Raw genomic sequence first — 25,547 nt, forward strand, 5'->3', positions numbered from 1 at the left:
ATTACAACAACATACTCTGATTGCTTTCAGCAATCAGACAATAATAAAAGAAAAAAACACTGACCATTCTGCTTAGAGAGGTTGTTGTGCTTTTATTTTGACGGCACTACTGTCCCGTACTTCCGGGTCTCTTGCTCTACAGCGCAGCAGCAAAGCGCAACACCTCACTGCTGGCTGGGTGTTTTGTCGCCACATTGCCTGTCCAAACGAGGCACCGGCCTCATGTCCGAGCGGCCTCAGTCTTTGAGAAGCGTTTGAGAAATGTGTCATCCGCGTGCGGAGGAGGCGAGAGTCCGCAGCTTTGATCAAACAGGCGAGTTTTTTTTACCCTTCATTATCCGCTTGTTTTAGCCAGCTAGCTACGGGTGAGTCCGCTGCCGCAGCGCTGACTGTGGCTGGCTGGTCGCGCGGGACGAGTCACCGTCCCGGTGTGGTGTGGTGAAGGAATGTTGCTCTTCTGGTTATATTTGACCAAACTTCATTTAAAAAATGACGTTAATATAGTGTCACACAAAAAATTTGTAGTTTTAATTTTATAATTAATAGTTGGAAGTTAGCTAGCTGTTCTGGTATTTTAGCTCCAAAACTGCTAATAAAGAAAGATTTAAAGTAATAAATGGTATAACCCGTTTTTTTGTTTTTTGTTTTTGTCTCGTTTATCTATAAATCTCCGCATTCGCGCACAGACAATCCTTTGCCTTTGGTTATTAATATTAAATGAGTGCTGCAATCATATCTGCATGCTGGAGCCTGTATGACATTTTTCCCCTCAATGCGTAGATGTCGTGTTATATTGGTACAGTCCTCCCCTTAAGTAACATTATGAAGGATTAACATCCCATAATAAGGTGCATATTCATGTATGAGAGGATGACTGTACATAACCAGATCTGAAGCTGATACTGATGTTTTTAAGTGGGAAAATTATCTGATTTTAAAACGTTTTAAATTATTATTTGACTGAAATGCTTATTATTTTCATGCTAAGAAGGAAATCAATTTGGGAAAAATTCTAAAAACTATATTTTCTGCAGACGATTGTATACATAGAAGCATATTTTTTACTAAACAAGTTGAAGCTGGCAGTTTTTAATCACACACAATTTAATTTAAAAAGAAAAAAAAGGGAAGTAGAAATCATTGATCGTTAATAATAATAATAATAATTGGTTGGGTTGGCCTGGAGTTCGAGGCTAAATGACCTCTTTATTCTGCAGGCTGTGACTGAAGTTGGTGCTTGATGCTGCATGTGTGGGAAGGGTGGAGCTCCATTTGGGAAAACTCCAGTCTGTTAGAAACCAGGAAGCCTGTAGGATGCAGTATGTGTTTAGCTAGCACACAGATTTTAGTGGCTTTTCCCAAGTTGGGGGGGAAAAAAAAGCAAACACCGACATGGTGTATTGAAGAATTTAAAGCTCCTGCTCTGTGGTTTCCTCTTCTGAGGTTTTATTACGATCCAGAAAGTAGCAGAGGAGGAAACCCCTCAGGAGGTGAAAACTTGTGGGTGTTGGTCCAACTTTTTTAGTGAAATTGTCAGCTGTAAACTGTAGTAGGGACTAGTTTAGACAAATAAGGGCTCAGAACCCATATTATTTTCCTAAAAATGCAACTACATTACTGGTGGATTTCCCTTTAGATTAAAACGGTTTAATGGGATTCCTTTTGTTCCCACCTCTTAAAGTGACTTTTATAAAACTGTGGCAGTAATTAAATATTTTTTCATCTTGATTAATACTTTAAAAGGTTTCTTAAATTAAAAAACTTCATCTTCTATCCCCCATTTAGCTTTTTCTGTCAGATTTCATCATCTAAATGCTAACTGCATGCTAGTTTTAGTCTTTTCTGGGAGGAGCTGGGCATTATGCTGTTAAGCAGAGCATATGTGATTTTGTTTGCTGAAAGAGATCTGTGTCCTTCAGGGAAATTGATAGTGTGGCGTTGTGGCTCCTGCGGCCGGCAGGTTCTCCTGGATCTGTTTGAAACCATGTGACATTGCTGCTGCTTTGCATCAGCTTCACGAGAGACATTAAAGGAAAACACATTTCACTGCAGACTGAATCATGACTGTGTAATCTAGTTCTGACAAAAATTGTCATTTTTATCCCATCTTTGGTACTTAAGAGACCTTTCCTTTATGAGGAACTGTGGACAGATCATCTCTGTTGAATGGCTAAAATATTAGATACAAAAAGTTACTTGTAGATCATCATTACATTTAGCTACATAGACATAGCCTCAACTTTCATTTTTTTTGTGTGTTTTATTGACATAACCTTTACATCAATTTATCACTGCATTCCTATTACACTCTCACAATGAAACCTTTAACAATCCACTCCAATGAAAATTGTGTTTTGAACATGTTGTGACATTTTTCTGATGATAGAGAACATACATTTTTAGAATTAAGCCTGAAATAAAAAAAGGCGATCAATATAAGGATGGGGTCATCTGGACCCATAAGATAGCACAAGGGTTACAATGGAAACGCTCAAAATATCTGACTGGATCATACCGGAACGCTCAATGGAAACGAGGCTATAGCTAACATAAGCAAACATCAGTTCAGATTTACAATGAATAATTTGACAGTATTATTAGTTTAAGGATAGTTCTCCCACTGTTGAGGAGTTTCACACTTCTGACAAAACAAGATTTAGAGCAGGATAAAGAAATGTCACAAGGTGGTGCAAAGATGTAACCATATTGGAGTACATGAAAGCATTTGGAAAAAAAAATGCGTCTGGTAAAAGAATGACAAAGAAAAAAACTCTAGCTAGGCCACAGGTTCCCTGCTTCGCTCCATTTTGCCCTATTCACTTGTAGACGAATATATCCGTGTACATCTTTGTTTTCCTCGTCCGAGCTGGCATCTGGCGCATAAATATAGGTCTGGATAGCTTCAATATTGTTCGCCATTTTTGTTTTTGGTGCTGGAGTTTCTTGGGTAGATGATCAACTTATATCTTAGAAATGCAACATCTCCTTGTTCTCAGACTGCTTTTAGTTTGGGCATCAGTTCTTTTCTTTTTTGTCTGACAACTGTAAAGTCTTTACTTATGTACATTTTTGCTCTTTGTAATACCCTTGACCCATCTCTAACCATAGAAATTTCACAATAATAGGTCTTGGTCTGTTATGGCTGTTTTCAACTCTTCCAGTGTGTTGTGCTCTTTCCAATTTGATATCTTTGGAAAGCTGCAACTTTTCCGTGATGATTTGTTTAACTTTTTCTTCAGTATCGGTCCACGATTCCCCTGGTGTTTCACTGAAAGATGAAACTACTCCTCCTTGATTGCCCTTCGAGATATTCTAGTTTGTAACTGTTTCTGATTCTGTTAGAAGACTGTCGCATATGTTCAAGAAATCGCCGTTGCATAGATTTATCAAGTTCCTCTTGTTTATTTACGGTTAATTTTATATAATCAACTTCTTTTTGTGTGTATTGGAGTCTTGTTTTAATGTCTTGAAGTCTTTTTGGTATCACATCAACTCTACTAGTGGATGTTTCCATGAGTAATTTCACAAACCCTGTGCAAGTTTCTTGTTGCTGTTGTTGCATTGATGTGAACTTTTCCTTTAGTTACTGTAGGAGAATTTGTTTATTTTTTTTTTAATTTTGGCTAAAATTGGCGAACTGTAAATGAAAAGACTACTGAGAACACTTCTAAAATGGATCACAAGATGATTGGACTTTAAGTGTCTGTCACTCATGTTTGAGAGATGAAAACATATTCAGAGCAAATTCCTGAACAATTCAGTGTGGACTGAGAGCTTTTGTTGCTTTGGACCATGAGTCACCTGATGGAAGCCTTCTGGGTCTCTGAAGGTTGAAGTGAGGCCTGACGATGGCCGCCCACGGTGACCTCAAACTGCTTAAAACAATATTTTTGACCAGCTCTCCTCCTTATATGAAGAACAGAGAAAGCAAAAACAGTTTGACTAATTTTTGTTATTTTACTGGGAGTATTGCATAGGTGCAGTTCATCTTTGTACCACATTGTTTACACATAATCAAAGTTTGGAATAAATCTGTGGTGTGATAATTGTTTTAATCAATGAGGTTGTGAGCATTCTTTATAGCATTATGTTGCTTTTTTAACACCTGAGAGAGCTTGTTAGGGTGTTTTGTTGTTGCTACCATATGCAGCAAAAAGGTACATTTCCTAAAACATTTTAATCATATAAAATGAAGCTACATTTATGAGAAAATGAGGCTTAATTTTTACTTAGTAAAATATATATTTTTTTAGAAAAATGTGATTGTTCTAATGCATTTAAACATATTTGTGGAACTTCTCATAAAACAAGCTGCAATTTTGGCAATAATAAGACAAAAAATATTTAAATTGTATTGCATAAATCAATTAAATACACATTTAATTGATTGTACAATCGATTAAATATACACAGTTGAGTAAGATATAGTCTAACATCACTTGATTATATGCTTTTTTTCTCAACTGGAAATAACATGGAGGTTTTTTGTTCATCTGATCCTTAATAAGATTTAAGTCTTTAAAAATCCATAAACTGACTTCCCTCAATAGTTTAGAAGACACATTGAGGGAGCGTTCACAAACACTAAACAAGAAAAACTGTCTTCTCCAGATTAAAGAGAGACATCATCTTCCTGGTGCAATTTAGGAAAAAGAAAATCTAAGTAAATTTATGCTGAGTTTAGTCCTACGATCCTAAACTGTTAAATGCTTTTTTTCTTCTCATACCTGGTGATTGTTTTTTCTCTAAACATGGTGCAACTGTGGATTATTTGCTTTTAATGCTTCAGAAGACCAAAGCACAATGAATGTATACTTGTTAGCGCTCCCCATGCAGTAACTTAAAAATTACTAGACTAGATGAAGCAATTCTGATGGAAACAATGAAACTTTCCCATCATATTTTAGTTGGTTAGCTCAGAATTAAGAAGATAAAATTAAAAAAACGACTAAAATGTGTTGATTTGATTTGCCCTCATTTCACATATTTACAGATATTAGCATGAACTAGAACTTTTAAACTTGATTGAAACAAAAAAATCTGCTTTATCTGCTCTTTTTTTTTTCTTTTGGTTTGTGAGGCCGAACTGTTGAGCAAACATACAAGAATGACTGAGAGCGTTCCTTAGTTTGGATTTGTAGTTTTATGAAGCAGTAAGCTGTCTGTAGTTTTCACTTCAACTTTTTATGAGACATTTTAGGTCAAAGTTTTTCCTTTAAACGCCTGTTAACAAGCTTTTAAACCCCGCCTCCATGTTGAAAAGATTATTGAAGTTGATGAAATGTGTGTTTTCTAAGAAAGCTTGTATGAACATGTGTGGTAGTTGGGATGTTACAATAACAACAACAATTTTGCAAGTTTCATATTTGACTAAAATATTCTGCTTATAATAGAACACTTCAATCAAAGTTGTGTTGTTGGCTAATTTTTAGCATTTTTTGCAACTTTAAGCATAGTTCTGTAATATTTTGCACACCCTGCAGTATCCATTGGTCTTTTAGTAAAAATGTCAAATACTTTTGAAAGTTTATGCACATTTCTGAATCTGCTTAAGCTTTCCAATGAACTTTTGATTCCTGGTTTAGCTATTTTTGCTCGTTAAAAAAAATCTGCAATGTTGCAAAAACACTTTTGTAGTCTCTATAAGAACCTAGCTAGCTTTTATGGCATAATATGATTGTTGGCCTTGATTCAACTTTTCTTTTTCATTTCAAGAATCTGAAAATTAGTTTCTAAAAAACATTGAGAAGAGAGGAGAAGCAAAAATTTACAATTTAGAATAGAAAAGTGGATTGTCTTTTTGACAGATGCCACCTTTGACATGCTGTCATGCTACTGTTGAGGTACAACTTATTTTTACGTTTAGCGCTATATCAAATTCCCTCTTTGTTGCTGTTTTTTGCAGATAAACCATCATGATTCCCATCACAGAGCTCCGGTATTTTGCTGACACTCAGCCTGCGTACCGCATCCTGAAACCATGGTGGGACGTTTTCACCGACTACATCTCGATCGTCATGCTGATGATTGCAGTGTTCGGTGGGACGCTGCAGGTCACGCAGGACAAGATGATCTGCCTGCCCTGCAAGTGGATCGTAAACAAGCAATGCAAGATCATGCCGCTCCCCAATACGACCGCCCCCTATGCGCCCGAGCCCAAAGGCATCCAGTACGACCTTGACCGACACCAGTACAACTACGTAGACGCCGTCTGCTATGAGAACAAACTCCACTGGTTTGCCAAATATTTCCCCTATCTGGTGTTGCTGCACACTCTCATCTTCCTGGCGTGCAGCAACTTCTGGTTCAAATTCCCACGCACCAGCTCCAAACTGGAACACTTTGTCTCCATCCTCCTCAAGTGCTTTGACTCCCCGTGGACAACGAGGGCTTTGTCCGAGACCGTGGTGGAAGAGAGCGACCCCAAACCGGTGGGGAAAATGAACGGCTCCACGGACAAAAAAACATCTAGCGTGAGCGAGGACGTCGAAGCGAGCGTGCCCATGCTTCAACGAACCATGTCTCGAATAGAGCAGGGGATCGTGGACCGCTCGGATACTGGGGTTTTAGACAAAAAAGAAGGGGAGCAAGCAAAGGCGCTATTTGAGAAGGTGAAAAAATTTAGGATTCATGTGGAGGAAGGTGATATAGTGTACAGACTCTACATACGACAGACTATTATCAAGGTTATCAAGTTTATACTCATTATTAGCTACACAGCCTACTATGTCCAGCACATTAGATTCAATGTAGACTGTGCAGTGAACATTGAAAAGCTCACAGGGTACAGCATGTTCCAATGCGCTCACCCCTTAGCCACTCTTTTTAGGATACTGGCCTGTTTCTATATCAGCTTGGTTGTAGTCTATGGACTCATCTGCATGTACACGCTCTGCTGGATGCTCAGCCGCTCCCTCAAGCGATACTCCTTCGAGTCGATCCGTGAGGAAAGCAGCTACAGTGACATTCCAGACTTGAAGAACGATTTCGCCTTCATGCTGCACATGATCGACCAGTACGATCCGCTCTACTCAAAGCGCTTCGCCGTGTTTCTGTCGGAGGTTAGCGAGAACAAGCTGAGGCAGCTGAACCTCAACAATGAGTGGACGTTGGAGAAGCTGAGGCAGCGAATCACCAAGAACTCTCAAGATAAGCTGGAGCTGCACCTCTTCATGCTCAGCGGCATCCCCGATACAGTGTTCGATTTGATTGAACTTGAGGTGCTCAAGCTGGAGCTCATCCCGGACGTAACTATCCCACCAATCATCGCCCAGCTTTCCAGCTTGAGAGAGATGTGGCTCTATCACACACCTGCAAAAATCGAGGCTCCGGCATTGGCGTTCCTGAGGGAAAACTTGAAATCTCTCCATATTAAGTTCACTGATATCAAAGAGATCCCACTGTGGATCTACAGCTTGAAAAACCTGAGGGAGCTGCATCTAACTGGAAACCTGAGTGCTGAGAACAATCGCTTTATAGTCATCGACGGGCTCAGAGAGCTCAAAAGTCTGAAAGTCCTCCGTCTGAAAAGCAATCTGACAAAGCTTCCTCAGGTGGTAACCGATGTCGGCGTGCACCTTCAGAAGCTTTCCATCAACAACGAAGGCACCAAGCTGATGGTTCTCAACAGCCTGAAGAAAATGGTCAACCTGACGGAGCTTGAACTCGTGCGCTGTGACCTTGAACGCATCCCACATTCCATCTTTAGTTTGCACAACCTGCAGGAGATTGACCTGAAGGACAACAACCTGAAGACCATCGAGGAGATTATCAGCTTCCAGCATCTGCATCGCCTAGTGTGCCTCAAGCTTTGGTACAACCAGATAGCCTATATTCCCATTCAGATTGGAACCCTTACCAACATGGAGCGGCTGTACCTGAACAGAAACAAGATCGAGAAGATCCCCAGCCAGCTTTTCTTCTGCCGCAAGTTGCGCTTCCTGGACCTGAGCCACAACAACCTGACCAGCATCCATTCTGACGTGGGCTTCTTACAAAACCTGCAGTACCTCGCTGTGACAGCGAACAGGGTAAGGAGCAGAATTATTTCTCTACTTCATGTTGTTCTTTATTGTGGGTTTTTCGGCACATAAAACTCAATCACTCTTTCAACAATTTCAGCAATCTTGGTTTTAAAATGTTATGCTTGTTCAGGACATTACTGCTTGTATTTTCGATATTGATCAACTTTATAGTTTTTGAAATATTGAGCAAAAAATGCCCTACAGGAAATGAATGAGAAAGTCTTCAATTTCAACATTTAAGTAGATTAGAAACAGTTTTAAAATATATTCATGGGCTATATTTTAATCTTTTATAGAAATTTTCAGAAAATGTGGAGTTAACCTAATTTTTTAGCAACATGCTAACATTTTTGGCTAATTTGTTATCTACTGGGTTGTTTTAGACTAATTTAAAGTTTAGCTTCTATTTTAGCAACATGCTAACTTTTGTGACTCATTTAGTTTACTGAAGAATTTTTAAGCTATTTTGGAGTTTTAACTAGTATTTAAGCAATGTGCTAGCTTCTTTAGCTAATTTAGCTAATATTTTATCAACAAGCTAACTTTTTTGGCTAATTTGTTATCTTCTGAAAAAATTTTTTAGACTGATTTAGAGTTTAGCTTCTATTTTAGCAACATGCTAACATTTTTGACTAATTTAGTTTACTGAGGGATTCTAGGATATTTTGGTGTTTAGCTAGTATTTAATGAACAAGCTAGGTTTTCTGGGCTAATTTGGAGTTTAGCTCATATTTAAGCAACACACTAAATCATTTTGCAAAATTAGCATGTATTAGGGATTTTTAAGCATTTTTACTGCACATTTTTCAGAAATTTAAGTCGACTTCAGCGCTCTTTCATAGTTCTTTTACGAAATTAAAAGTCTTTCAGCAAATGTAACGTTTTGCAAGTTGTTTTTGCATTTTCACCAAATCCCTTTAACAATTAAAGTAAATATCTTCACCATTTTCTCCAAAAAGCTTCAGTATCTTCTGTAACTACTTTCAGCAAAAAGCATTCACACTAACAATATTGCAGGTAATGCAACTTTTCTTGTTTGAAGTTAGAGTGAAGCTAAAATTCTAAATACTGGGTTAAAAAAGCGTGAAATACTTTTTACGATCAGGCTTTTTAGTGCAGTTTGAAAGTATTAAAGACCCACATTGATAAAAATTCAGTTTTAAACATGTTTTTGTGGATTTTTTTCTGATGATGGAGGACATATAGCTTAAAATTGAATTGAGTATTTCTTTATCGTTATGAATTGGAGCAGACAAAAAAATCTCTGTAGCAGTGATATAGGGGCTAAAGTCGGCTCAAAACTGTACGGCTGGATAGCTCTGACATTCCTCGCCATTTTAGACGCACTGGTCATGTTAGTTTGAGGGGCTGTAAGCTAGCAATAGAACACATAAACAGACGGATGATGGGAAGGGGGTGGGCTTACATAGCCCCTTCCACAACAATTTCAAATGAACTCCTGCAGAAACTATATCCTAGAAAACTACAATTTTTTAAAATTATTTTATCTAAAAATGACAATTGTAGTTAAAAGGACCAGTGGAGACACTTTGAAATAGTCAAGATGATTGGAGTGAGTCTATAAAAGTCCTATGAAGTCGTACATTGAGGCAACAGGTAGTTAAAAGAAGCAGTTTGTGTACAAAGCATGATTTGACAGTATTATTAGCTTAAAAATCGCTCTATTGAAGTTGAGGAGTTTCACACTCCAGACAAAACAAGATTTACTGCAGGATAAAGAAATGTCACAAAGTGGTGCAAAGGTGAAACCATAAGGAATGACCTGTGGATCCAAATGGACCATATAGTAACTCCCATTTCTAAAACGAGCTTTTATTTTGAAACTCAAAGTTTGGTAGTGAAGTTTGGACAGGACAACTTGTAGAAGCTACAAAATAAAAACATTGTAAAAAACATATTTGAATTTTAAGGTATAAAACATTTTATTTATTTAAAGAAAACTAGTTTTACCTGTTCATACAACAGCACTGGCTATAAAAGAAGACAACTTTATCTTGTTTAACATCAAACACTGGTGTGAGGATGTGAGTGGGTTTTGTGATTAAGAACTTTTAGTTCCCAGTGGAAGTAATACCCCCCCACCCCCATGTAATGGGTTTATATCCCCTCTGAGGAAACAACATTTACAGGACAACTCCAGTTCTGTGTGGATTGTAACTCACAGCCAAGCAGTCATTAAAACTGCAGAGTTTCTACAAGAGAAAAAAAAAGTTTGCATGAAGTGATACACTCATGCATGAACGGAGCTGCAGTCTTTCTGCCCCAGTTATTCCACAAAAAACACAGAACTTCTGTGGAGTCCACTTGGAACCCCCCACTGGAGTGCATGCCACAATTCCCTTGCATTAAAAACAACACAAAGAGCACAATATGAGTCATAAGGAAGACAATGAAAACTACGTTCAAAGTGACCCATCAAAGGCTTTTTTGTGCATCTGCCCCTTTTGACACTTTGCTAATTGCTTTAACCACAGCCACTTCACATGTTTGAGTAGTCGCACGATAGTTATTTGAGGGACGAGTCAAAGTTTAGATGGTTGTAGCAGAAACAAGCTGCTAGAATTCAATTTTTCTGAAAAAAGCTTGACGTCATTACTGTCTGGTTGTTCTTCGCTTTTGTAAAAACAATGAATACTACCCTGTAAATTGAAGTTTATTCAACTGCTGTCACCCATCATCTTTTACAGTTTCAAACTGAGATTCAAGCAAAGTACAGTTTGTTGAATTTAACCTTTTATTGATGTGTTTTAAGTTGGTAAAGAATCGTCCAAAATGTTTCCTAAAACCTCTCAGGAATCCATGAATAAATGTGTTTTCAGTTAAAGCTACCTTTGCTGCTGTTTTTATTGTTTTCTTGAGTCTGGATTCTCAAAATAGCTCCCAGCAGATCTGGAAGCAGCCACAAATAGCTCATTAAATCTGTTTCCATGTCTTGTTTCTGGCTTGTTTACATTACCTGTAACCTGATTAGTCTTTCCTATCATTCTCTGTGTCTCTGAGTCTCATTTGATTTTTGTTTCAGACTATTGATTTCTCCAAAAAAAGATTGAAACTATTTGTGGTTGTCTGGTTGTGGTCTTTGGAAGAGCATCATTAATGAACGACATCGTGTTTGTTCCCCTCATTTACGGTGTTGTTTCTGCCTTTTCTTGACCTTTATGGTTTCTTTGATCCAACGTTTAGCGCTGGGTGATGAACCAATGTTATCACTGAATTTGAATTTGTTGTTTAAGAAGGGGGGAAATCGTGGATTCTGCTTTCTTGGAAGTCCGTTGTTCGTATTAAAGTCAGCCCGTCTGTTTCTTGCTACGCACAGAAGTTAAAACGTAACTAGCTAAAAGAGCTTGTTCCCAACACAGGAACACTTTCTTCATTTCTCTGGAACTGGTTCAATTTTATAACTTCAGACTTCGAGCAACAAGCCACATCCTGAAAAATCTGTTGCTACCACAGTGGAAGTACAGAACGATACATTTGTTCCAACACCTAAAACAGAAGCATTCATAGAATGTGAGAAATGTATGGAGAGAAAAAAGACTCATCGTGATTTGTGTGTATTTAATTCTTCATTTGTTACTTTGGATTTGTGTGGGTAATTCTTGATTTGTGATTCATACAATATATTTTATGCATAAATTTGTGTACTTGCAGTTGTGTACAAAAATTAAAAAATAAAAAAAATACAAATTACACATGTAAAGCTTAAAATTACAACAACTTGAAACTACTCTACACAGAAATCTTTAAAAATTACACACAAATCGCCTGTCATGCACCATTTGTGCACAAATCTGATGCGAGACTCTTCTCAGGTCTCCAAGATTTGTTTGTAACGGATACGTTTAAATGCAGCTAGAATGCTGGGTCATCAGTTCTTTTTTCAGCGACTTGGAACTTAGACTGTGAATAATATCTGCTGAAATTTGACATTTTACCACTTTCTTAAACAGATATGCCCATAAATTAAAGTAAAAAAAAGTCTAAATATGTGTCTTTAAAACAACCATTTGTGCGTAAATGGCCAGCTCAGTGGCCCTGTGGGAGAGTGTCCACCCTGAGATTGGAAGTTCGTGAGTTCAAATCCAGGCCGAGTCATACCAAAGACTCGAGGGACCGATGCCTCCCTGCTTGACACTCAGCGTTAAGGGGTTGGATTGGGGGGTTTAAAGTTTAAACCACCAAATGGTTCCCGAGCGCAGCTGTGTCTGCTGCCCACCCCTCCTCCAGGGGATGGATCAAATGTGGAGAACAAACTTCACACACCAAGGTGTGACAACTAATGGAACTTTAACTTAAATACTGGATAATTTTATAAGGCCCTAACTTTAACTATGACTAGTACTTTAACTATTACTGTTGATATATTTATTTTTATTTTGTGATCTGATACAGCTGACTTCAGGTTTTGTTTCTCTGCTTCCTCTTCTTTTAAACTTGGGAGTTGTGCTGTTGTCTCGTTCTCACATACATTTATGTGCAGCCTTTTCCTTGTGGGAAACATTTTTATCTTTTGTATAATTTATAAGGCTGTGTTATGGTTGCCTCACAGCTTGATGACTCTGGTTTGACTCCTGTATAGATCCTTTTTTATGTGAAGTCTGCATGTTCTCCTCATGCATGTGTGGGTTTTCTCCGGGCACTTTGGCTTCCTCCCACTGTTAAAAAAAATGCTGCTTAGGTTAATTAGTGTCTTTGAATTGTTCTTAAGTGTTTGTGTGCCCCCCTGCAACACACTGGGTACAGGGTCGGCCCAAAAGGGCATCAGCAGGTTCTAAAGAGGGATGGATCTTCAGGGTTTTTGTGTTGGTTCTGTTATTAAATAATTGTATGGAATTTTTAGTTTCTGTTTTTGCACCTTCTTCTGCTGTTTTATTGTTTTGGGTTTATTACCACGTAACCCCTTCTACTTCTTGCTCTGTCCATTTCAGATCGAGACTTTGCCCCCCGAGCTGTTCCAGTGTAAGAAGCTGCGGACTCTCAACCTGGGCAACAACTGCTTGCAGACGCTGCCGTCGCGCTTCGGAGAACTCACCGGCCTCACCCAGCTGGAGCTGAGAGGGAACCGACTCGAGTGCCTTCCGGTGGAGCTGGGAGAGTGCCGCCTGTTGAAGAGGAGCGGCCTGGTGGTGGAGGAAGACCTGTTTAACACGCTGCCGTCAGAAGTCAAAGAGCAGCTCTGGAGGGCCGATAAGGAACAAGCCTGAGCCAAAGAAAGAAGGCGGACCAGAAGAACAAACAGAGAAGCAGAGGTTTTTTAAACCAGCTTGTTACAGATGCCTAGAGGGATAATTGCAGCCGTTTGTTTGGTACTAGCCAATTAAGAATGTCAGGCTTTTGGACTGGACTTCTTTTTTAGGAAGTCTAATTACTAAGTTCCTTGAAGAAAGTGGCTTTTCCGCCTCCTGACCATAAGATCCTGAGAACGACAAGCAGAAAGTATTGAATATGCATGCCATAGTAGTACTTTTTCCAGAACTCATTATAGTAAGACTGTTTTCAAGGACAGTGACCTGGAAGTGCTCACCATCATTATTTTGCTGATCAAAGGAAATCTGCACAAGTTGATCACACTCACTCACAGCAGTGTTGCCTGCCCTTCCTTCACTTTTGGAGTGTTTCTCACTTCATAAAAGAATCAGTCGAGGCTCAACTGATTTATTGTTTTTGGCCCTTCCACCTGCTTGAAGACGTCTTTTTACCCAAACAGACGAACAACTTCAAAGAGGAGCTGTCAGGTATTCAGCGGGACATTCATTTATAACGGGAAGCTGTCGTGGAGAAATCCGCCTTTCTTTTGGATCGCTTTGTTTACCAGTTTAGTCACCTCATTTTAGCTCTAAAATCATGCAGTATTGATGTGTCTTAATGGTCGGCAAAAGAGGGCCTTTATGTCCAAATTTTTTTTAGTTACTTTAAAATTCAACCACATTTTTACTTAAACACGAGTAACAAAACTACTGACTGAAAGTACAGCTTAAATGCATTTTAAGTGACCTTTTATGCATTTCATGAATTAAAAAAAAGTGGATGTTTTCACGTTGTAGAAACACTTCTCCTCGAGCTGGTCATGAATGCACGTGGCGCTTTGATCAGATTATGTCCGACACTGCCAGTTTAAACAAATATCCATCCTTTTTGACTCTTTTTAGACGCACACTTGCTGTATGTCATGTTTAGTTTACCCCCGGTTGTTTATCTTTTGGAGCGTTTTTGTTGCTGATGTTTGTTCCTTTCTTTGGGCACATGAGCATAAACAGGAAATTGCAGAGTTAGATAGAACTGGTTTGGACCGGCCTTCCAAAGGGAAAGATTACTGTGCACAGTAAGTTTGCCGAATATCCATTAACCAAATGAGGGCAACGTGCTCTGTCTGCTTGAAACACTTTTCTTTATAAGATCTGGGGTTTAATAGGATCATTTGGAAGTGATCCGCCATGTTTACTTCTGCCAGGCGTCTCTTGCTGCAAGTATGGCCTTAGCTTTTACAAGCTATACCCTGTTAATGATCGCAACCGTCATCGGGGCCTTTTTTCTTGTGTTGTAAAAATGTATAGCTTCGATATTTAATGTCTTTGTTAAATGTGCATCACATGGTTTTATTCTTACCAGGTGTTGTTTTGTTTTAGCTTGTTAGGAAATTCAGAGCAGGGCTGATCGTAATGGTTTGCACCTCTTTGTTGACTGAATCTTGTTTTTATTGAGGCCTTGTTTAAGTACAGATTCCTTTCAGGAGAAATCCTTTTTATGCCAAGTAAACAAGTTTATCGAGATAAACTGCAGCCCTGTTAAACGCCAAACAGTATATGCAAAAAGGTAGCAGCCAAGTTAAAGAAGAAAGACACTTATTTTGAAAGAATGGTTGTATTTGTTTTTTTCATTTTTTGTGTGGAGGTTAAAACATCAAGTTATCTCATATTCTGGATATAAAAACACTCCATTGTGTATTATTTACCACAAATTTTATATTTACTACACAAAATTAGCTTATTAGGAAAATGTAACAGAGAATTACCAAATACTCTTGACTAATTAGTAATTAGGATTACATTTCTAGTAATTCTCTGTTTGCTGTCGAGGTTCAAACACATTTTCAAGTTCAAGAAAGTTCTCAGTGAGAAGCTGAAGTCCAGAATTCTACAGCAGGAATTTCATCCTCATCATGAATTAAATCCATGAAAACCTCTACAACGGTCCCCAAACCCCCGGCTGCACCCCGCTACCGATCTGTGGTACCGCGTAAAATACCAACATATTCTCACATTCTGGGCCCTCTCCGCGTCTTTTTTTGACGTTTTGGTGTCCCCAACTCGTCGTTTTTTTTTTTATGTGCAGGCGGTTCCCATAAAATCAGGGGTCCCCCAACCTCCGGGCTGTGAACCGGTACCGGTCCGAGGGTCGCTTGGTACCAGGAAAAAATGTATACACTAATCAGGGGTCCCCAACACTCAATTGAGGTGGACCGGACCAGTACCCTAACCCTCACCACTACATTGATTCAATTTTGACGCATGTCAAGTCACATGTGGAAAAAACATACATTTCTAATTTTCCTGCGCCGACGGCTAAATGGAAACCCGCAAGCTTGCAAAGTTAGCAAACAAAGCGTATTTGGAAAGTTTCTTTTTACAGAAAATGAAATGGAAGAAGAGCTTTTGACTTCAAAGAAAACTTTATAACAGACTAAAACCAGGAGTCTTTACTCCAAATATGGATTTATTTCAACAGCTTTTCCCACGCACCTTAATAAAAATCCAACAATACGCCGTCTAGTGTTACAAAGATGCTGCTAATAAAGTTAATCAAACAATGGATTCAAAAAGTTTTAGTGACAGTTTTACTTCTTTTAGTATTTATCAGTAAAAGTTGAACAAGGCAAAAGTAGCCTTTTTTTTTAGCTTCCGCTTTGACAGTTATGGGTTAAGAGAAAATTGATACCACATTTTAATGGTTCCCACACAACATAAAGTTTAAACCAGCTGCAGATATTTGACAGAACATGAAAATAAACTTTACCCTTTAAAAGTTAAGGGAAACTGGATTAAAAAAATATTTTAAAAAAATCCGACACCCACTTCAGGCTTGCCTTTTTCTTTATAATTTTTTGCCCCTAAAAACCTGAAGTGGTGCCTCAAAAATCCCCTAAATCCTCTTGGTCCATCTTAGATTCATCTGCCCTGTAAATGGGATCTGATGGGAACAGTTCCATACAAAAGATCATATCGTCACGGTAACGTAGCTTCACTCCGTTGCAGCAAAGGTCATATGTTAAAATACACACTCAGGTGTGTGATAACTTAACCTGCTTAACCTTTGTGTGAAATATTAACTGCCTGAACCATTCACTAGTTGAAGAAAATTAACCAATAGTGGAGACTGCAATGCATCTTGGGAGCTTGAAGTTCTACAAGCTTTCCCTTTGTAGAATTATTCAATACTTTTTTATTTGCTTTACTGAATTCAAATAGAACAAGTTCAGCAACTTTAGTTCTCAAAATTTTGAAAAAAGTTAAAAAAAAGTGAGTAAAAAATCCCCAAAAAGTTTTAGTTTTGGTAAAAATAAATCCCCAAATAACGAGCTTTTACTTTTGGAATATGAAAGTCTCATGGATGTCAGCTGGTTTAAGGTGTTTGAATGGCCCATTAACAAAACAAAATGTGAACCAAAGACACTTTTTAAATGTGGATCTAAAACTGTTGATTTTTCCACTTAATTCTACATTTTTGGTTCAGTTTTGACAGCATAAAATGGTAAAAAGATACCAGTCAGCCTCACTCTTTCACCACAGCAGGTACTTCATTAAAAAGTGTGCTTTGATGTTGAGTTTGGTACATAATCACAACTGATTGTAGATGTTTTTATTTTAGGATGCCTTTAAACTAAGAGGGAAGGGGTTGAAAAACTGATGGTAAAAATGTGTTCATACAGATTTGTGCCAAAGTTTGTCATCTTTTCACTGAGTCACAGCTTAGGATGTAACATTTTCATCAGACGTCAGCATCGAGTCCCAATGACTCATGGGAGAGGGGGGTCAGGTCATGGACCAAACCAGTTCTCCTCATGAGTCATTCAGGTGAAAGTTTAGGACAGTCGAATGTTTGTTGGAAGCCTTAGAAAACAGAAATCTAGCTTTTTACTTTTATTACTACAACTTTACAAGTGTCCTGGTTTATTATAAACCTATTTGTGTTTTTTTATTTTAATAAATATACTTGTTTTAGTTGGGTTGATGTCTTTTTTTTGTTTTTTTGTTTTGTTTGTTTTAACTGACACAACTAACTTTTTTTTTTTAGACATGAAATGCAAAATTCAAGGTGTTGGTGGAATCATTTTAATTTCCCAAAATGTTTTTTGAACACAATTCCTGTTATCACCAAACTGCCATGATTACAATTATGTTAAAAAATGATTGTATTGAATCATTGGGGGCCTACAGATCAGAAACTAACTTTTATTTTTCTGTTTTTTATTTTGTTTGTTGTTTTTTCTTAAACCCCTGAACCCCCACGTAGACATGATCTGGTTGCAGACAGTCGTATCACTTTGGACGGCCTTCACTCCGTCCTTGCCTCGTACCTGGACACTGGATTACTACAAGAGTGGGATTTTGATTTCCAAATGTTCAGCCCCTTCTTTTGTACCATTCTGACACACGATAATAAAGGTAACACTAAACTCTGCTGCAGAGTTGCGTCATTCCTCTTTAGGGGTCGCTTCCTTTTTTTTTGGAGAGAAACGCCTGCTGACAAATGTCGCTTTTTCTCTTGAAAAGAAGCTGAGTAAGACTCTGAATATGTTAGCGACAGCATTAACCAAGTGAGGTTTAAAAAAAAAAAAAAGAAACATTTAAAACAAATCCACCTTGAAATCACAGGGCGACCTTATGTGAAGTATGGTAGTTTTTTTTTTTTTTTTCCTCCACAGCTAATGAAAGTCTGTATGCTTTATGAGCGTCTAAATTCCTTGTGCACACGTAAACTGATCTGTGCAGCTCAGGTCATGTGAGCGCTGCCTTTTTGGTTTTGGGTATTTGCGTCGACTGGAACATACTTTAAGAAGTTGCTTGACCTCTACAGTTTTTGGAGATGACGCAGAATACACGGAAGCTCCTCTGCAATTCTTTATAGATGAAAAAAAAATTACGACTTAAAAAATAAATGTTAAATTTCTGTGAGAAATAACCAGATCAGTCGTATATCTGGTGTTTCTCCAGTTTTTACTAAAATTGGTGAAAATGAAAAATGTTAGAGCTGACTCTTTAATGTGATCCAGATATTTTTACTCCTCTTTTTTATTTTAATCAGAAAGCCAACATACATTCAGCGTTATGATTTTACTATCAATCTTAATTTAAGCTTATTTTAAAATGTAAATTTTGTTGTACACCAAAAAAATACATTTAAATAATTTATTCTTGATTTCAACTTTTGAAATAATAATGTAACTGTAATATTTCTAAGCAAAATGTTTTTTTTTTTTAAGTAAACAGATGAGACTAATGTTTCCAATGTGGCTTAATGCAGAATATTGTTCTTGTTTATGTTTTCCCAAATTCCCAGTTTAATAAGAAATTCATTTTTTTTTTTTTTATTTTGTTTGAATTAAAATAACATTTATTTTAATACATAAATACCGGTAGATGCCTTTTTAGCATATGTTCGTTTATGGATCAGGTTTTTTCTTTTTTTTACAAAAATTAAAATTAATAGGAAAAATAACCAAGACACATGTATTTATTTTTTATGATTATCAAATAAATCTGGTCTTTTATTTTGGAAGTATCTTCACCCACCACTAGGTGGAGCTGTAGATCATTTAAGAGTGTAGATTGGACGTTGGCGACATCTAGCGGTCACTTTATCGCAGTACATGTGATGAAGCAAACGGGCTGCGAGGAAAGAGTTAAGCTCTTTTATAATCGTATTACTGTTCGAAGCGGTTACACTTTAAACGATTTTGACATGTCACGTGGTCGGGGGTGCAGGTTACCCGGATGAGGTATATTGAATTTGATCGAAGTGGATGATCTGGTCTTGCAGCGGAACATGGATTTCATGACAGACAGAGACGTGCAAAAGGTGAGAACTCCTTCAAAATAAAAGTTAAGTCACTCCGACGATGCTGTCGTCGTTGTTATCTTAAAGTAAGTAATTAAAAATGCCTGTATACAGTGATTATTATTTGTTATTTACATGTATTGGTGTCTTTATCTAAAGTCGAGTTTATATTTATGCTTTTAAAGAAGAAGAGACCACGCGTGAGCTGTTACGTAACATTCTGCATCCACAAGCGGCCTCTCAGAACCTGCAGAACCTTTTGTTCTTTTCCTTCTGTGAACCAGATGTTTCTGGAACATAAATGACATAAGATTAAATAAACATGGGATTTTTAATCATCTTACATTTTAATTGTTGAAGCTCAAAAATTCAGGAAAAAAAACGTTATTTTTTTTATATTTAATAATCAAATTTAGTCTAAATTAGGATTTATTTATTAACAAAAAGCAAAATAGATGTTTATCAATTGTTAGAATTTCCACGATTTTTATTCTATGTGAAACATAATTTAGTTTTCCTGTAGATAAATAACAAATAAACAGAATACAAAACTGCAAATGTTTCACTTTCCTGCATTCAACCTTCTGGAAAATGGAAAAATATTGACATTGGAAATGTATCTTTGACCATTTCTTTATTCAAAAACATTGTGAATCAGGAGCAGATGGAAAAATACAGTTTGAAAAGGTTTATTTGTGATATAAAAAATACGCTGGGTGGACCACAAGACACATAGATCTTCGCTTGAGCTAGCATCTGTCTTTATTATACGGCTGGATAGCTCCAGTATTGCTCAAGCTAGCAGGAGAGCATGTAAACAGAGAGCTCTCATCAATGAGGAAGGAAAGCTTTTAAAATAGCTCAAAATAGGATCAGAGTTTGGGTTTAAATGGTGTTTTCTGGGTTTTCAGTACAAGGAGGACGGCTTTGTCGTCCTGGACGGGCTGCTCTCCTCTCAGGAGTGTGATGAACTGAAGCAGAGGATGAACGAGATCGTGGACCAGATGGACGTCCCCGAACACTGCCGCACCACCTTCACCACCTACCACGACGAGCAGCTGAAAACACAGGTGGCTTCATGGAGATTACAGCAAAGAGCGCATCTTTAACAACTGCAGCGTCTTCTTCTTTTTGTTTTTTTTTTTTAATCTCTGTCTTTTAAAACATGCTGTCACTGCTCAAAGATGCAGGTATGGTTACAGAGTCCTCTCTGTGTCCTCGTTGGTTCCCCTTCACCCCAGTTGTTCTTTTTTTTCGGTCAATAATGCACAAACATCTGTGTTTGAGAAATCAGCTGATCGTGTTTGTTTTGCAGGGAAGTGCAGATTACTTCATCACAAGTGGAGACAAGATCCGATTTTTCTTTGAGAAGGGTGTTTTTAATGACCAAGGTGAGAATCTTAACATTTTTTTTAATAAACCAAAATGTGAAATATATAAAAATATTTATATTTTGAATTTCAGGGGAATTCAAAGTACCAAAACATCTATCACTAAATAAAGTTGGACATGGTACGTTTAACATTTTTTTATTTTATAACAATTCTCTAATATTGGTGTTTTTCTAATAAATACATGTTTTTTTCAGCACTGCATGCATATGAGCCTTTATACAAAAAAGTTACACATTCAGCCAAAGTCCAGGTGAGTTTGATATTGCTGGATAACGTTCTTCTGCAGGACAGAAAAGTGAAAACATTTCTCTTTAAAGGGAATTGCCCAGAAGCTGGGTCTGGTGAACCCTGTGATCCTGCAGAGCATGTATATTTTTAAGGTAAATCATTTATTTATCACCTCCCAGTGTTTGTTAATTTGTAAACTAATGATATTTTGTCCTGGTTTCACAGCAACCAGGAATCGGTGGAGAAGGTAAGAAAATACAGTCATTTATTATTTTTTTTTTCAAGTTTTTGGTTCCAGTTTGTTCTGATTTGATGAGAAAAATGTAAAACTTAAAAGGAAATTTAGGTTTTAATGACTCAGTTCCATAATATATTCTAGACAGACCCTGAACATGTATTTAAACTAAAAAGAATAATAAAAAAAATAGCAGCTGAGACACTGATTTTGGTAAACATACACTTTGATTCAGCTTCAGTTTAAGTTAATTGTTACACAGTTAGAGTTGATTGATTTTGATTGATTTTTTTAAGCATAGATTGTGAAAAATACAGGACAAAACACACAAATATTTCAAACTCTACAGAAATAATGACATGCAATGATAAGAAAATAGAAAACAAATAAACAAAGACACACTTATATCACATTTGATTCATTAAATATAGTAATTATTAATTAAAGTCAAGTAGAGTTTGATTGATTGCTTGAAAATGAGTGATAGGAAGCAAATTTAAATAATCCCACCGTATTTAGTCACCTAATTTTACAGTTATGCAAATTTTTTGTAATCCGGTTCTGATCAGATCAAATGCAAGTTTTATTTTAAGTTTAAAAAGTGAAGTTCCTGTTTATTATTGATTAATCTCATAAAACATTATTTTTACTATTTTTTATTATTTTATTATTTCATGATTTCAGCAAACAATAACATAAATCACACACCATGTAGCATATATGTAAAACTCATTGATTATCATTAAAATATCTTCTTTTTAATCTGTTTTTTTATTATTTTTTTATGTATTCATGTGCTGTGAAAGTGTAAATATTGTCTATATTCAATTCAAACTTTATTTATAAAGCACTTTTCATGCAGTAGCAACTCAAAGTGCTTTACATGTTTACAAACATATATATATACAGTATATTGTATTATATATTTAAAAAAATTAAAGAATAAGTGGATCTTAATAACCCCCGCGACCCCGAAAGGGAAGAAGCGGTCAAGAAGATGGATGGATGGATGGATCTTAATAGAACGATAAAAAGAGTCACAAAATAGTAAAAGAAAAAAAAGGTATTTTTTAAAATATTCTAAAGCATAAAATGTCTCATCGTTTCTCAGTGACGGCGCACCAGGATGCGACCTTCCTGCACACGGAGCCTCTCGGCAGAGTGATGGGACTGTGGATCGCTCTGGAGGACGCCACCGTGAACAACGGCTGTCTGTGGTTTATCCCAGGATCACACAAGAGTGAGTGGAGAAACCAGGATTTATTCGAAAAAAAACCAGAACCACAAACAAGATTCAATGTTGCATTTAAAACCGCGGGTTTTTGTCTTAATTTATTGGCTCAATTCTCTTTTTTCTTTGGTGTTTCCATGATCAGATTGTGGTGATGTGGTTACTTCTTTGTACATTTTGAATGCATATCATTTGTTTATCACTATACTAGCCTAGAAACATCTTTGTTTACTTAAGTAGATTTCTCAATTTAAAAAAAAAAAATGTTTTACTTCAAGACCTAATTTCATCAAATTCCAAAATAAACTCTAAGAATACATAAAAATTGAGACCTAACTAAAGCTATAAAGTGAGTTATGTTTTATAATTTCACTATCTTTTTAAACTTAACAAATACATATGCATAGTTGTACTTTTAATGTATATTCCACATTTTGTACATTTTTTTTTCTTAGGTGGCATTTCCCGTCGAATGGTTCGCACCCCCAAAGGCACCTTCCCACTGACGGATTTCATTGGACGAGAGCAGGCGTATGACGAAGAGAAATTCGTGGCTGCACCTGTTAAAAAAGGTTTAACAATTTTAGAAATAATTTGAATGCTTATAAGATAAAATTGGATTATAAAGTCTTCTTCTCGATTTCAGGCGGCGTGGTTCTGATCCACGGGGAGGTGGTGCATCGGAGTGCGGAAAACACTTCAGAAGAATCCCGCCACGTCTACACTTTTCACATGATGGAGGCTCTGGACACCTGCTGGAGCCCTGACAACTGGTGAGAGATTTTTAGACCTCTTTGGAGTCAATGCTGAATAAACTAGACCAGGGGTCTGCAACCTGAAGCTCTGGAGCCACGTTTGGCTCTTTTACCCTTCCGTCATGGCAAATAATGTGAAGTTTTGTCAAAATAACCAAAAATTCTGATCTTTTCTTTGAGTGGTTTATTAAAAGAATAAGTTTGCAAGTGGATCTGCTGCAGCAGAATCCTATTTGACACAGGATGTATTTTATTTTGAAAGGAACTTGTATATGTGGCTGTCAAATTTCATAAAATAAAAAATATAACACTGATATAATTCAATTATTTCAAAAGTTTAAAGCTATATTTCATAAATGAATGGCTTAATAACAAAGTTTTTTTTTTTTTAATTCAAAGTTGTACTTTTGGGTTTTGGTCTGTAATAAATTGGACCAAAAAGCTCTTTTAATGTAGTTGCAGACCCCTGAATTAAACCTTTACTTAAAAACTTTCACCATTCTTAATCGTGTTAATCTCTTTTGCTATTTTAAAGGTTGCAGCCCACAGAGGAGCTTCCTTTTCCGCCTCTTTTCACTAAATGAAGGATGAGACGTGGCATCGAGACGCCTTTGTTTTAACAGACCAACATCTATGAAGAGATTTTATCTAAAACTTTTAATTCTGCAAAATTTTCTTAATTGTGGTGCTTACTAAAATTTTCAAAACTTTTGAAAGAAAATGTAATTAAGTTTTTGTCACAAAATGAGGATGTAAAAGCCATTGAAATGCTCCGATTTATGGTTTTTATAGATAAAATACATAGAATGTAAAGAAACTGGGTATTTACCATGATTTTTGTCCATATTTTGTGGTTTCTTCTGCATATTTTCTACTTTTATCAAAAACTTTAGGTTGCATCATCAGTAAAACTTCAGGTTTAGAGTTAGTGAGAAAACCTTTAAAGTGAAAATACATTCTATAATACACAGGATAGTTGTTTTAGGGTCTTTTTTAAGCCAAACTCCGTCAAAAAGGCTGGAAAGATACAAAATATGTTATGTTTTTCTCCAATTTCTGATCAAAATAACTGGAACTTGAACATTTAATTAATTTCTTGTTTCCTAATTTAGTCTTTATAAGGGGAAATAATGTCTGTAGTTGCATCTAAGCTAAAATTTTAACATATTTTTTTCCAAATTAAAATACAATTTTTGGAAAAAAATTCAACTAAATTCAACTTTCCTGATCCATCAACCAGAAACTGATTCCCACTTTTATTCAGCATCTCCTTATTCAATCACTCATACGTCACACTTACAAGTTTATGTCCAAGTAAGATTGTTTTTGTGAAAACACACAACTGTAAAATTTTGTTTTCAAGTATATTCATTTTAAGACATAAATAAAAGAAAATAAAAACTCAATGTTTTACATATTTTCAACAAGAACTGAAACTTTCTCTTCAAGTCTTAAAACCAAAGAAAAAAAATTAAAAAAAAACAGATCTGAGGTTTGGGAACAGTCGCGCACGATTCACTTCTCAGGAGTTTCATCAGTTTTTATCTCCACTGACATGCAATATTATTATAGTAAAAGAATGCGAGGACGGCTGCAGAAATGACATGCGATCATGCTTAAATGTTACCACAAGGAAAAAAAAATAAATTATTGTTGAAAATAAGGTGCATAATCTTCACCCTGAAACATTTCAATCCAACCATACAGCATTTTAAAGGATTTCAAAATTAAGTTACAAAATAAATGGAGGTTTGGCCCAAAAGCGTATGTACAGAATCAAAAAATGATTGACGGCTCAGTTTTACAAGGAAATGTAGTTGGGATTAAAGAGGTCCCTAGAAAACACAAATATAGAACAAAGGAACTGTAAAAGAACGTGTCAAATTCCTGCATATTGATTACAGTACTCCATTAGTGTCATGCAGGTGTGCTGTGACAGTCAGCCCTTATAAAAAATAAAATAAAATAATAAAAAGAGTAGGGCTGCCATGCTTCTATCTAGTTTTTACAATATTTAGTCATAGCTGATAGAAAATACATTTCTTTAAGGCAAATATATGTTAAGCACTGCAATTGAAGGGGCAAAATTAGAGTAAAAAACAGCAAGACAGCTTTGTTCTTCAAAGGCAATACATCGGCATGTATTGTTTTTATAGGACTGATCAATCGCTGACACCAGCAGCTCCAGAACACACATTTTGTCTCAACTTAAAGGTTGTGGAAAGCTAAACCGCCATTTTTTTGGCTCAAATATTTAGCAAGCGCATTTGTTCATAACTTTCCCTGAAATTCCTCCAAAACAGACGTGTTTAGATTTTTCTGTCATCACCTTCTCATAAATCCTGTTTGTGCCACTTTCTTTATGCTTTTAGCAATCTCCCGTTTTATAAATACATTATTTCCATACAATTAAAGGCTGAATATAGAGGGAGGGAGGTGTGGGGGGTGCCATCTGTCACTCAAAGCAACAGCAGAATGAAGAGGTAGAGGGGGAGCAGGAGGTTGTCTATCTGGGAGGTGTATGCTTCCAACATGGCTACCAGAGTGATGGAGCCAACAATCCATGAGTAGGTGGAGTTCAGGTTAATGCTCCCGTCGAATATG

General features: G+C 36.8%; 3 protein-coding genes across 4 annotated transcripts in view; 2 read left to right on the forward strand and 1 right to left on the reverse strand.

The window, feature by feature from the left end:
- The first annotated feature begins 107 nt into the window (after positions 1–107).
- Positions 108–17,723, forward strand: lrrc8aa (leucine rich repeat containing 8 VRAC subunit Aa). Its single transcript, XM_024299467.2, has 3 exons — positions 108–313; positions 5,906–8,030; positions 12,974–17,723. The coding sequence occupies exons 2-3, from the start codon at positions 5,916–5,918 to the stop codon at positions 13,247–13,249; spliced, it is 2,391 nt and encodes a 796-aa protein (XP_024155235.1). The 5' UTR covers positions 108–313; positions 5,906–5,915; the 3' UTR covers positions 13,250–17,723.
- Positions 17,724–18,908: 1,185 nt separating this feature from the next.
- phyhd1 (phytanoyl-CoA dioxygenase domain containing 1) lies at positions 18,909–23,756 on the forward strand. Of its 2 annotated transcripts, XM_024299525.2 has the most exons (12): positions 18,909–19,121; positions 20,012–20,170; positions 20,285–20,290; positions 20,416–20,491; positions 20,565–20,612; positions 20,689–20,744; positions 20,812–20,874; positions 20,948–20,969; positions 22,069–22,197; positions 22,644–22,760; positions 22,835–22,961; positions 23,479–23,756. In XM_024299525.2, exons 1-12 carry the CDS (start codon positions 19,089–19,091, stop codon positions 23,525–23,527), a joined length of 885 nt encoding a protein of 294 aa, XP_024155293.1. In that variant the 5' UTR covers positions 18,909–19,088; the 3' UTR covers positions 23,528–23,756. The 2 variants fall into 2 exon arrangements, with proteins under 2 accessions (XP_024155293.1, XP_024155294.1); XM_024299526.2 differs by lacking the exon at positions 20,285–20,290 and having other exon boundaries at positions 18,911–19,121.
- Positions 23,757–24,157: 401 nt separating this feature from the next.
- dolk (dolichol kinase) overlaps positions 24,158–25,547 on the reverse strand; it is a 5,599-nt gene continuing 4,209 nt past the window's right edge. Inside the window, exon 3 of the mRNA XM_024299523.2 lies at positions 24,158–25,547. Coding sequence (XP_024155291.1) covers positions 25,403–25,547 — 145 coding nt within the window. The 3' untranslated portion in view covers positions 24,158–25,402.

Source organism: Oryzias melastigma, linkage group LG12 (genome assembly GCF_002922805.2).
Source record: "Oryzias melastigma strain HK-1 linkage group LG12, ASM292280v2, whole genome shotgun sequence".
NCBI lineage: Eukaryota > Metazoa > Chordata > Actinopteri > Beloniformes > Adrianichthyidae > Oryzias > Oryzias melastigma.

Coding starts and splice junctions, on each gene's coding strand:
- phyhd1 (XM_024299525.2), top strand. CDS start 19,089: ATGGATTTCATGACAGACAGAGACGTGCAAAAG. Junction 20,745..20,811: donor CACATTCAGCCAAAGTCCAG/GTGAGTTTGATA, acceptor TTCTCTTTAAAG/GGAATTGCCCAGAAGCTGGG. Junction 20,875..20,947: donor AGAGCATGTATATTTTTAAG/GTAAATCATTTA, acceptor CTGGTTTCACAG/CAACCAGGAATCGGTGGAGA.
- lrrc8aa (XM_024299467.2), top strand. CDS start 5,916: ATGATTCCCATCACAGAGCTCCGGTATTTTGCTGACACTCAGCCTGCG. Junction 8,031..12,973: donor TCGCTGTGACAGCGAACAGG/GTAAGGAGCAGA, acceptor TGTCCATTTCAG/ATCGAGACTTTGCCCCCCGA.